This window comes from Pieris napi, chromosome 21, assembly GCF_905475465.1.
Source record: "Pieris napi chromosome 21, ilPieNapi1.2, whole genome shotgun sequence".
Classification (NCBI taxonomy): Eukaryota; Metazoa; Arthropoda; class Insecta; order Lepidoptera; family Pieridae; genus Pieris; species Pieris napi.
The window spans coordinates 10,880,615-10,893,447 of record NC_062254.1 but is presented as its reverse complement, the minus strand read 5'-3'; the positions used below and the strand labels follow the sequence as shown (position 1 = coordinate 10,893,447).

General features: G+C 33.7%; 1 protein-coding gene across 1 annotated transcript in view; it reads right to left on the bottom strand.

Moving 5' to 3' along the window:
• Positions 1 to 12,833, bottom strand: part of LOC125060405 (echinoderm microtubule-associated protein-like 2) — a 62,990-nt gene that overhangs the window by 43,133 nt on the left and 7,024 nt on the right. Inside the window, exon 2 of the mRNA XM_047665294.1 lies at positions 11,898 to 11,994. Coding sequence (XP_047521250.1) covers positions 11,898 to 11,964 — 67 coding nt within the window. The 5' untranslated portion in view covers positions 11,965 to 11,994. The remainder of the gene's footprint in view (positions 1 to 11,897; positions 11,995 to 12,833) is intronic.

The window sequence follows — 12,833 nt, the reverse complement described above, 5'->3', positions numbered from 1 at the left end:
AAAACTGTTGCATGGACATCCTCGAGCGCGTCAGATATTGATAGCATCTATGCCCTACGTAGTTTTAATAATGTACGTATGTTAATCTGATCGTTTGCATGATGCGGGTGGTTGTATTTAAGGGTTGAAAATTAAAAAAAAAATAATTATCGAGCGCGTCAGATTTTCTAAGGGAGTGTTAAGTGCACCAAAAAAAAGCTCTCATTCACTAATCTGACGATTTCGATGGGACGCAAACCCACAGCCATTTTCTTAATTTGCAAAAAAAAATCGCAATTTTGAAATACTCAAGCGCGTCAGATTAAGATATATGTGGTTCATCTTTATGTTCTAAACGTACTGTTTCATAATCTGACGATTATCTAGAGGGATTCGCCTGATCTGACAAAAAAAGAATAGAAAAACGGTTCACCTAAAGGGCCATCCCTGCAACTTCCCGCTAATTCCATTCCTGGGCGCTTAAAATTGATATTTTGAGCTCGCTGAGTTCAAAGAAATAACATTTCTATGCATTTGAGCTCTCCCAGCTCGAAAGTCTGATAGAAGTTTCATAGAACACTATTTTTGGAATTTTCAAACCGCAATAACTTTTGAATGGATCAAGCAATTTTCACGCGGTTGGCGGCATTCGACGCAGTTTTATCATCCTCATAAGTAATTTTGCAATTTTAATTGATCGAACCACAAATTTCGGAGTAATCCCGAAAAAACACTTTTTCGGGTTTCTTTCGTGTACGATATCTCTCGAACGAATCAACCGCTTTTGACCAGCTTGGTGGCGATCGACGTGGTTTTTCAAGCTCAAAGGCGGATTAGTTTTTGAACTTGATCGATAAAGAAACCACTTTAAAAAAAATATTTCTTATTTTTTTAAGATTTTTCAAAATTTCTCAAAATCTATCGGTCCGAATCGGTTCAAATTCACAGGAAATGTAATTTTGAGGGAAATATTTAGAACGCCGTTTAGTAGATTCCGATCGGTTTAAGGAAATGTAGGCATCACGCAGCTGCACGCATTTAACTTTATCGACGAATTTTTGTTATTTCGGCTTGCGGAAATCGTCAGATTATATATTTTTCATTATTCTTGAATTATTTCCTTCAAAATAAAAAAAAAATTAGCTACGCTCGAGAATGTCGAGATGACGTTTTTTTTTACAACTTTGTTGCCCTCCCCTTTTTTTCCGTCACTCTCAAATTGTCAGATTAGTGGAATATACACTTTTTAGGATGTAATTAACTCACCCTACCTTAATCTGACGCGCTCGGGAATTACTGATGGTCAATTTTTTTTACTAAACTGATCCTGTCTCCTTCACGTGCGGCCTTATATATGGGCCTCATATTTTGTGGAGGTACTTAACCGGGTACAAGGTATCCCCCTATATTTTAATCTGCCGCGCTTTAGTAAATCCCGAAATCCCCTCTTGGGCTCCCCTACCATAATAAAAGCCTTTATGTACTAACCAAATGTCTTTTAATGTATGTACATTACATAAGTTTTCTCTAAACATATTTTTTGAAGTTATACTTCTTTTGGCGCGTTAGGGAAAAATGATGAAAGTAAATTTTTACGATGCGCGCGCACACCGTCACCAAAAACCAACACCCTGAAGTTAGCTATAGTCGTCATTTTAGTTTTTTCTATTGATAGTGTCGTTTTTTCTACAAACGTAGAATAAAATTTTTGAAAATATTTTTATCTTGTTACGCCAAAGAAGTATAACTTCTAACGCGTGTATATAAGTACACACACGTGTTTTTTTTCAATCATTCACATTTATCTTTAGATTATGATAAATAACTAAAGGTTTTTACAAAACCGTATAAAGTTGTTTATGTTAAATAATGTTTAATGTTTAAAGAACTTTATTTCTCATTACAAAAATTATTTTTTATTTACATGAGAAATTTAATATTAAGTATATACGAACGACTGCATTATAATGGGCGATTTCAATGCACGTGTTGGAACCCCAAGAAACGGTGAAGATGTCGTACTAGGTCCTTACAGTACTGGAAAACGAACACGAAACGGGCAAAAGATGATGGAAATGGCATTTGAAAATAATATGAAAATAATGAATAGTGTATTCAAAAAAAGAGCTTCCAGAAGATGGACATGGATATCACCAGATGGTCGATACAAAAATGAAATAGACTACTTTTTAACGAACAGACCCAAATCAATCGACGACTGTGGCACCATCTCTACCCTTAACTTCAACAGTAACCATAGAATGCTTAGAGCGTGTTTAAACGCATCATTTAGTTTGAAGTTATGTCGACCCTTCAAAATTAAAACATCCACAATGTGCACCAACACTAGTATTGCCAACATAAAAGAAAACCTCAAGTCCGTGCAGGAATCATCGCTCGAGCACCTAAAAACTCAAGAGAAATACAACATAATACTCGAGATACTAACAGCAAGATCGAAAACCACGTCTAAAACCAAATCACAGGACAATGGCCACATATCAGCTAAAGCAAAAGACCTCATAGAAAAAAGATCAAAATTAATTAAAATGACTTACAAAACAAAATCTATCAGAGAACAAATAGGAAAAACTAGCAAAGAAATTAAGAGCCAAATGAGAAGAGACAGAGAACGTCTTAGACGTGACACTTTTGAAAAACATATTATCAAGACGGGTGGCATAAAAAAGGCTCTTAAGCTCTTATCTGACAATACAAAGTGGATACCTAATATGAAAGACCAATTTTGCAAGACAAGGACTATCAGATCGGATATTTTATCAATAGCCACAAAATTCTATGAGAACCTTTACTCCAGCAAATATCATACTTACAATATAGACTTAACTAGCAACGATAATGTTCCTCATATAATAGAAGCAGAAATAAACAAAGCAATTGAATCCCAGAAGAAGGATAAAGCTTCCGGCCCTGACGGGATCAATAATGATATGCTTCAAGTCTGCAAAAAAGAGATATCACCACTACTAAAATACATCTTTAACGATATACTGAGCACTGAACAAATTCCGTTACAGTGGACCACGTCAACGATCATCCTCCTCCACAAAAAAGGTGACAGGAGTGACATGAACAATTATAGGCCGATAAGCTTAATGTCAAACATCTATAAAGTCTTTGCGAAAGTAATTTTGCGGCGAATAACCAGAAATCTGGACGAAAATCAACCTATAGAGCAGGCTGGTTTCAGGGCGGGATATTCAACATTAGACCATATACTTACGGTAAGACAAATATTTGAGAAAACCAAAGAATTCAATGTGCCGTTCTATTGTTGCTTCATAGACTACAACAAGGCATTCGACTCAATAGAGCACGAAAATATCTGGCACTGCCTCAAAAATCAAGGAGTCGACCCAAAGTACATCAGAATATTAAAAAATATATACACGAATAGTACCGCTAGAATAAAACTAGAAAAAGTAGGAAAAGAAATCAAAATAAATAGAGGTGTACGTCAAGGAGACCCCCTATCACCTAAATTATTCACAGCTGTACTAGAAGACATCTTCAGAGAATTAAAATGGGATGGGTACGGACTAAACATAAACGGGGAACAACTAACACACCTACGATTCGCCGATGACATCATACTATTTGCTACAAACAAAGAGCATCTAAGAATTATGATTACAGACCTGGAGAGGAAAAGCCGCAAGGTAGGGCTAACAATGAACACCTCAAAAACTAAAGCCATGACGAATGCATCAGAAGATATTATTATAGTAAATGGAGAGTCAATTGATTATGTGAAAGAGTACACATACCTGGGCCAACAGATCTCAACCACTGGTATAATGTCGAAGGAAATTGATACAAGAATTGGGAAAGCGTGGAAATGTTACTGGGGGCTTAGCGAAATCATGAAAAACACAGAAATAAAAATAAATGTCAAATCAAAGCTGTATAACACTTGCATACTTCCGGTATTAACATACGGCTGCCAAACTTGGGCACTCACTAAAATGCAAACCAGGCAATTGAAGACATGCCAGACGGCGATGGAAAGAAGCATGCTAAATATCAGGAAGTCCGACAGAATCAATAATAAAATCATACGAAACCACACGAAGATTGAAGACGTCACAACGAGGATACGAAGATTGAAATGGAAATGGGCTGGTCACGTAATAAGAGGTATAGAAAAGTGGAACAAAAAGATCATATATTGGTACCCAAGAAATAATAAAAGAAAACGAGGTAGACAGTTTCGAAGGTGGGAAGACGAAATAAAATCCGTAACTGGGAAAATTTGGACCAGGAAAGCTCAGAACAGAGCAGAGTGGAGAGAAATGGAGGAGGCCTTTGCCAAAGTTGGGCAAACAGATGGGTTGTCGGTGTCACCGACTCACTAGTGTTAAGTTTAAGTTTAAAATAATGTAATTATTTTCTATCTGATTAAAGGCTTTATTATTATTATTATTATTATTATATACGAACGAGATACACGTCGCCATCAGCTAGCCCAATTTTAGTCTAATGGGCCCATTCTGATGTGTGTCTTTAATGCCCTTTTTTACTGATCAATCACGCTAATGTTACGAACCTTAGACGGCAACCGATTAAACAATTGCAATAAGTTATGAAAACCTTATAAGTACATTATTTGGTTATTAAGATTAATACAAAGTACCTACTAAAAATAATAATGTGCAGATTCAGGTACAGGGTAGGTAAGCAGCTATATTTTAGTTTGAAAATGGTATTGATTGATGTGGAGATTAAAGTGAGCCAGTGTGTCGCCAGTGCAGCCCACGCAAATACATTAATATATTAGAATGGAGTTCTTACTTGGAATAGAGTTACTATAAAACTTTATCTTGTAGTATTAAATGGACAAATTAGTTTAGTTTGTTTAAATGCGTCAGCATTTTTAAGACATAGTCATATCTATATATAAAATTCTCGTATCACAATGTTCGTTCCCATACTCCTCGGAAACAGCTCGACCGATTCTCATGAAATTTTTTATGCATATTCAGTAAGTCTGAGAATCGGCTACTGTTTTATGATACAAAAATACATACAACCCCTAATTTTCACCCCTCTACGATCAACCCCTATTTTTTATTTGTTGATAAAAATCTTATGATTTGAACTCTAAGGTTTATATAGAGAAAAATTCGGAAAACCAGCAGCAAAATGTTGGTATGAACTAAAAAGGTAGGCAAAGTAAAATCACATTAAGAAGAAACCAAGTTCGCGGGGGCAGCTAATATTATATAGATATTTCAATCTTTAAATAAGTTTAAACATAAAAATTACGCAAGGCGATGTAATCATTAAAGATGAATGAACAATTTTAAGCATACATTCAAAACTTGTTTGACAATGTTTTGTAACGATTGACATAAGTCGTATTCGACATGTTGTAAGAGCTACTTACAAGTTTCGATATGTTGGTCAGAAACATCCAGTCCACTTTAGTGTCCTCCGGCGCCGCGCCAAGCGACCAGCGTTTATCTATCTGCTTGGTTTATTCAAGGTAATTATAGTTCGATTCCTGGCGACCGTTATGCAATAGGAAGATATAAATGTTTAACTTTGTTTTGACAGTTTAAATGTATTTCATTTAAATGACAATAAGTATTTAGGGACTTGGCTTATTCTAGTTAACAAAATGTACAAATGAACGTCAAAAAAATAAATATATATGAAATGCTTCTAATTTTACATTTACTGCCAGTTCCCAAATCAAGGGCGTAGAACGGAAGAGAAGAACTGGCAATTAACTCTCCGCAACTCTTTTTAATCGCCAAGTTTTTTGTATTACACAACGTTTGTAAGGAGCTGCAACTATTACACCATGTTCCATATGACATACACAATATCAGGAGGCTGTAATATCATGTACTACTACTTATAATATACCTGCAGGCTGCACTACATTTAATACTTTTAACCATATAAGTATATGTTTTTGACATGCTCCATTGGATAAACCAAGTTGCTTTGCTCACTCAAACTTGTTGAACTCGAGCTAAACAAAGTTGAGTTTAGTATTGAATTTACAGGAATACCAGTCGAATAGTAACAGTCTGATACAGCTATACGCTAACTGTAAGTAGTTACTTGTAATTGAATGTATCGGATAACGGTTCGCACGGCCTCTAGACCAGTCTAGGCAATTACTTAATCACGCCAACCCTTGGCTCACGTATCGATGTGACGAAATCTAGATTATTATATAAACTCATGTTTATAGATTGAATTGGCAAATTTAATTTTCTTTGAATGGACTTTCGCCGCACTGAACACAGCTAATTTGCGAAAGTGTGTGTGTTGCCTACTTTGTGTATCTATATGAGTTATAATATATTATGAAACTGCTCTTAGCTTGTTTTAACTCGCCTAATACTGTAAAGAAAAGTTTTGGACTAGTGGCTTTAGCGTAGGACTCACTTCCCTGAGGTCGTAGTTTCGATCCCCGGCTGTGCACCAATGGACTTTCTTTCTATGTGCGCATTTAACATTAAAACGTGACGAAACCAGCTAGCCTTAGACCCAAAAAGTTGACGGCGTGTGTCAGGCACAGGAGGCTGATCACCTACTTTCTTATTAGATTGACAACTGATCATGAAACAGATACAGAAATCTGAGGCCCAAACCTAAAAAGGTTGTATCGCCACTGACTTATTTATTTAATAAATAAAAAAACCTAAGCAATACATAGTGTCTTTTTACTGACGGTAGAACATATGTAATCTCAGATAAGTGTATATTTTCATATTATTGTATGTTTTTTAATATTACGTATCTTATCTTAGTCTTATTTAGATTCTATACAATGTTCGTTAATAATATAAATATTTCTTTAATTAATTAATTTAATACAACATTGAATATGGACTTGTAAAACCCGATGAATACCACAACTCAAACATTTACAATAATATTAAACTCAAATCAAAATTAATTAATTTTGGTAACTATGTACACTTAAGAACGTCAATATTTAAAAAACAAGGTCATTTCAGAATCAATGGCGAGAAGAATCTTGTTATCCTTCTTCTAAAGGCTTGTATTAATTAAAATGAATGATCGTTGATTGTCCTTGTAATTAGCCGCTGCGCCGCGATGTTGTTCAATCGATATCTGTTTATAGAATCTTGTTAAACGACATCGGATTGATTTACATCATTTGACTCTCGCGGTTTTTCCGAAAGGGAAATGTTAGGTTTTCCCAAATTCATCTCGGTTTTTATGTAAGCGTAAAGTACTCGATATTTTCATGTTACTAATATAAATAATTTCTTGTATGTACTAAGTTTCTTAAAAAGATATATTTTTCCCCATACAATTTATCAATACCTAACTAAATGATTATTAATTGATGATTGATGATCATTACTATTGTGTGCTATAAGTCGTCATGAGTGGAGTATATTGTTGCATATATCATGATGATATCGTTATTAGCATTAAACCAATTTATCAAATGTCAATGAAACAAAATTTTGCTCTACAAATCGAATCATATATTTTAGTAGTTTAGTCTTAATAACCACATAACTGATAAATTCAAAATAAGTTCATTGTTTTAACTTGTACGGGCTCACAAAGCATGGACTCAAAATGTTCGTTACTATAAATACAGTGCAGAAGAAAAAGGCCGTAGCAATGGTAAAATATAACGTACTAACTTTGATGCGCATTTCATAACAAGTCAGTCAATGTAAAGACATCGACCCTACTAATTAAGTGTGGTATAGTAATGTATATATCTTGATTATAGATTATTGGCCTACGATAAATTCTTGTTGCGCCGCAATGACTCAACATTCGCTTCACTTTCAGAACTTACAACCATTCATAATTTACTATTGCCACAAATAAATAGATTGATCAGCTGATATAACGGACTCTGTTGTAGCTTTTTATAGACTTTTATCAATTGTCAGCGGAATTCCCAGGTGACGAATTTGATTACATGCGATATTGTTGATAACTTATTACTTATTTATTTCAAATACTTCACTCATTTTAAAATATACATATATTTACTGTGTTAAAAATAACAAATATTTATTTTAATAAAAAAATCTTTAGAAAACGAAAATTACTATTCATGTTTATTCACAGTAAAGAATAGCATTTATGGTAAATAATTTAAATGCGCATCTCATACAAATAACACCTATAAATGGCGCGTAATTAGCAAAATGTACTCATAAATAATTTATAAACCTTCGACAAGTATCATAGATCTGTGCGGCGCCATTTTTGCATATCGTGGGACGTGACACAATGTTCTAGAATATATTTTTGTTTGTAGAAGTCGTTAAATATTTTTTTTTTTAATTTATATACATTTTATGAGCTGATAATCTCGACAAGCTGGTAAGCTGAAGGAAGCAGTGATGACAGGAGAAGTTGGGGTCGACAATTATGGATCTCAATATCCCTAATGCACTGAAACAAGCTGTGGATAGAGTGGTGTGCTTTAGGCTTGGTGGTGGTTAGGGCTTTTCAAGACATTCAAGACCTTCAGAAATGAAGACTACGAAGAAGTGATTATATGGCATTATTTCTGTTTTCTGACAATCCTGATTTTGTATTATGTACTATTTTAGTGACTTTCAGTTCTTCGTATAAATTTACTTATAATAACATTCTAATGTATTAGTATCCACACAGTTGTTCCGCCTTACAGAGTTAGTCTACTAGTTAGGTATTACAGTTTTCTTCTACAAAAATGAAGTTTGGACATAGACATAACAATAATCAAAGAAAAAAAAATATAATAAAAAATAAAAAAAAAATTATTTTCCCTTTCGGTTCGTTTCAAGTGTGTGTAATGCGTGTGCGCTGTGGTTGTAACTGACTCAGTATTAAGCTGAGGAGCAGAATGTTCCACAGCGCTGGTCATTCTGCCAGACCACAGCAGCTAGTTTGCGTCTCAGTCGCAAAAAAAAGAATGTAATAATACTAATACTTAGTAGAAAATAATAAAATTAGTAAAAGTTAGCAGTGTAAGTAATTAAGTCTTGTGTAAAAGTAAATAAAATTATATTTAGATGAATCGACATCAACGTGATTATGACAGTGAAAGAATGTAGCAATGCCATGCAATAAGTGATAATTGTTAAGCACAATAGGCTGTATCGTTATGCAATCATTCACCCACTGGGCGAGGTATGTAGGTTACAATGTAAGCCTGTTTGTGATACGCAAGATGGATTAGTCTAGGACCCGTATACTTAAATATATCAGAGCATTTCAATTTTTTTTCTATATGAAGTTTCATATTAGATCGAGACGATTGGCTGGAAAAACGAACTTATTAGGGAGTGTGGTTGAAGTGCCTCAATGATTTTCTATGGAAAAATAAATAAGGACAAAGCTAGAAACGTCTTCTCAAACAAAATTGTATCTAAGTTACACTGTGACACGTTCAATAAACAATCACCCTTAATAAAATATAATTAAAAAATCAGAGGGACTACAATCTTTTTAGGTCTGGATTTCTGCATCTGTCTCATGATTTTTGCTAATCTAATAGGAAATTAGGTGATCAGCCTCCTGTGTCAGACACACGCCGTCGACTTTTTGGGTCTCAGGCAAGCCGGTTTTTTCACGATGTTCTCCTTCACCGTTGGTACACAGCCGGGGATCAAACCTACAACATCAGGAATGAGAGTCCCATGCTGAAGCCACTAGGCCAATACTGCTCTTTAATCGCGTATCACCCTTATTAATAAAAAACTAAATCACTCTTAACTTAAAAGTCTTGCTATTCTTTCTATCAATTTAAGCTGTGTTTAAATGACAGAGAAATTTAGTTAAAACAGTGCAATTACACTTATTTATTTTTTAATGAATAAAACGATATATAGGTAATATAATTTATGACAAAACCTTCACTAATTTTAAATATAAATACTAAATTAAAGGTAGCAGTTATCTGGTAAACTTTCTCGTGATATAAATCAAGTCTTATCAAACTCATGACCATAAATAATATTTATCAAGTGCCCCATCTAAAGCAGTGTACCGTGACGGCGTTGCGGGTTCGTTTCCCGTGCACAAAACACCGGATATCACCGACCACTGACCGGAAGTGAGGTGTGGTTACAATCTCTATGGTGAACGAATTAATGATTGACTCATTCTGTTTTTAAACTGTTATAGTGACGTGAAATAATAACGGATGTAGGATGGGTTGAAAATAATAATATAAATTTAAAAGTTCAAACAATTCATTAATAAAAATAATTCACCGTTTTAACTAGAGAATCAAGTTTGCAAATTTTTAGTTTATAAATAAGAAATTGTGAGAAATATACGAAATATAGTACCTACGTCTGCACGGAAATAATTACAAAGTATTCTTACAAGTCAGAAATAAGACTCGGCGGACCTATCACTTCGTTTCACGTTTCGCAAGTCCACAATGAGTTCCCACGTGAATTACTATCATTACTTAGATGCCTACTATTCACACTAATTGAGGCCTAAACTAAATTGAAAAATACTTAAGGACTCTTCGTTGCCTATGAATTGAATTCATATTAATATTAATAATTTATAAATTAATAATATAGAAATCGAATAAATACACTAGAATATATTTAAAAATTCACTCACGTGCCTTATGGTAATGTAAGTGTCGATGAGCGGCGGTATCACTACAATAGATAAATCTTCTCTTTTGCTATATTTATTTCTTTTACCACATAATACATAATGCTATATCTACAGTATATTTTACAAGCTGTGTTTTCTAAAAAATATGACAATTATGGTAAACATAAATGTTTCAAAAATTAAAAATCCAATAAAAATTACTAACAAAAAAGCGGATTAGGTATCAGATAGGCACCTAACAATGTTTTTTTAAATGGATCAACCCACTACCGAATTTGTCTGCTTTGCATAAGTAGTATTTATTCCGTTATATTCGCGAAGATTTCGAATGCTATATAAAAAAATAACTTTTATCAGTGTAGTTCAGGTTAATAACACAAATACAACTATCGCTTATCTTCAATTCTGGTGCAGAGTTTAAGATTATTTGTGTCATCATACGCGGAAAAGCAATCTCTTCCTTGTTTCAATTAATTGATGACTACAAATGAAATACAATAATTGTAAAGGAAATTAAACACGCAGATATACACTTTTTACAATATTCTTAACATACATAGTAATAATAATTAAAAAAGTTATAATTAGAAAATTAAAACGAATTTAAAAGGTTCCTGTGCCAGGGTACTTTTAATGCTGGCAGCATTTCCTCGCTGTATTGCGATACTTATTCGTTGAGCGAGGAAAGCACCAGTACTATCTACCAGGCGCCCTCTTAATTTTTTTAAGTCGTGCCTACACTTGAACCCCACAGAAAATAAATTAAAAGGAAATTTATGAATATATCAATTATACCTCGAATCGAATTGAAAAACATTGCTGTTATGTTAAATACCTCGAGATTTGCAATCTCCTCGGAAATGTAGGCCAAAGTGAGTATTCGGAATGCAGTCTTTGTTTTGTAATTACTGTAATTGCGTTGTAAACGTACATTATGATTTTTTTCCGTGTCACCTTATGCTTATATAGTTACTAAAAAAATATATATATAAATATATTGTTTGATATGCCATTACGAAACGTCTATAAAATATTATTCAAAAGTAAAAAAATATATTTCTCAAATAAGCCGTCTGCTACTAAATACATTTTATTGTCTTTGATTGACATAACTTTTATACATTTAAATAAAGAAACGTCGGATAAAACAACGATTAAAATTATGTTTAAATAGTTGTAAATTTATAATAATACATAACTTCAATCCGTTCAAAAAAAAGTTTTTTATTTAAATACATTTTGCGTCATCGTAAGTTCTTTATGAAATATGTTTGGTCACTCTTGGGTAAAATAATATTTGTGATACTTACTGGCATGATCATCATCTAATAGGTTGTGGTAGCGATGCTGCTTCTCAGACGCTTCGAGCCTCATCATCACGCCGGGGTCAACACCGCATCGCGAATCCTGAAATTTAGATTCAAATAAATAAAATATCAGTAATTATATGTAAAGTCTGGTATTAAAGACGCTTGCTACAGCAATAAAATATTATTGTCATATTTCGTCAACTTAAATACAATCTCGTATTACTAGAACTACTTTAAATTTTAAAGGCCCTAGTCGGGAAGACTTGGCTTTTAAACACTTTTTTTATAGAACAGGGGGCTAACTGGCAGGAGGCTCACCTGATGTTCAGTGATACCGCCGCCCATGGACACTCAATTCCAGAAGGCTTGCGAGTGCGCTGCCGGCCTTTTTAACAATTGGTACGCTCTTTTATTAAAACACAATTTGTTAATGACTCAACACGGATATTTGCGTAAACTACGCAAATATTACACATATATGTATGTAACATTTTAGAGATTTAAATTAATTAATTAATTTATTTGCTAACTCGACTAATGTCTTTCTCGTCTCGTTTGTCGTAGTTTTGTAAGTAAACGTGACTTTTTATTATAGGAATTGGCTTAATGTAGGTTTAAATACGTGTCAAAGCCTACAGTATGCCTACCACAGCGGAAATAAACAATGCAACCGATTTCGCATGTTTATTGGGTCACATCACAATACTGTATTGTTTGCGCACAAAAAAATATACAATGTAAAATGTATTTTGAAAACGCTTATAAATGCGATTTAAATAAGTAGATCTTACTAACTATTGAAATATAGAATTGTAAATTTTAATTTTTACTTCAATCTTGTGCAGTAGCTAAAATCCTTTAGTTTTTCTTATAGAGAAATCTCACATGTTCGGATTATGTTTTTGGAGTCAAAAATCTAATAATAAAACAGATGAA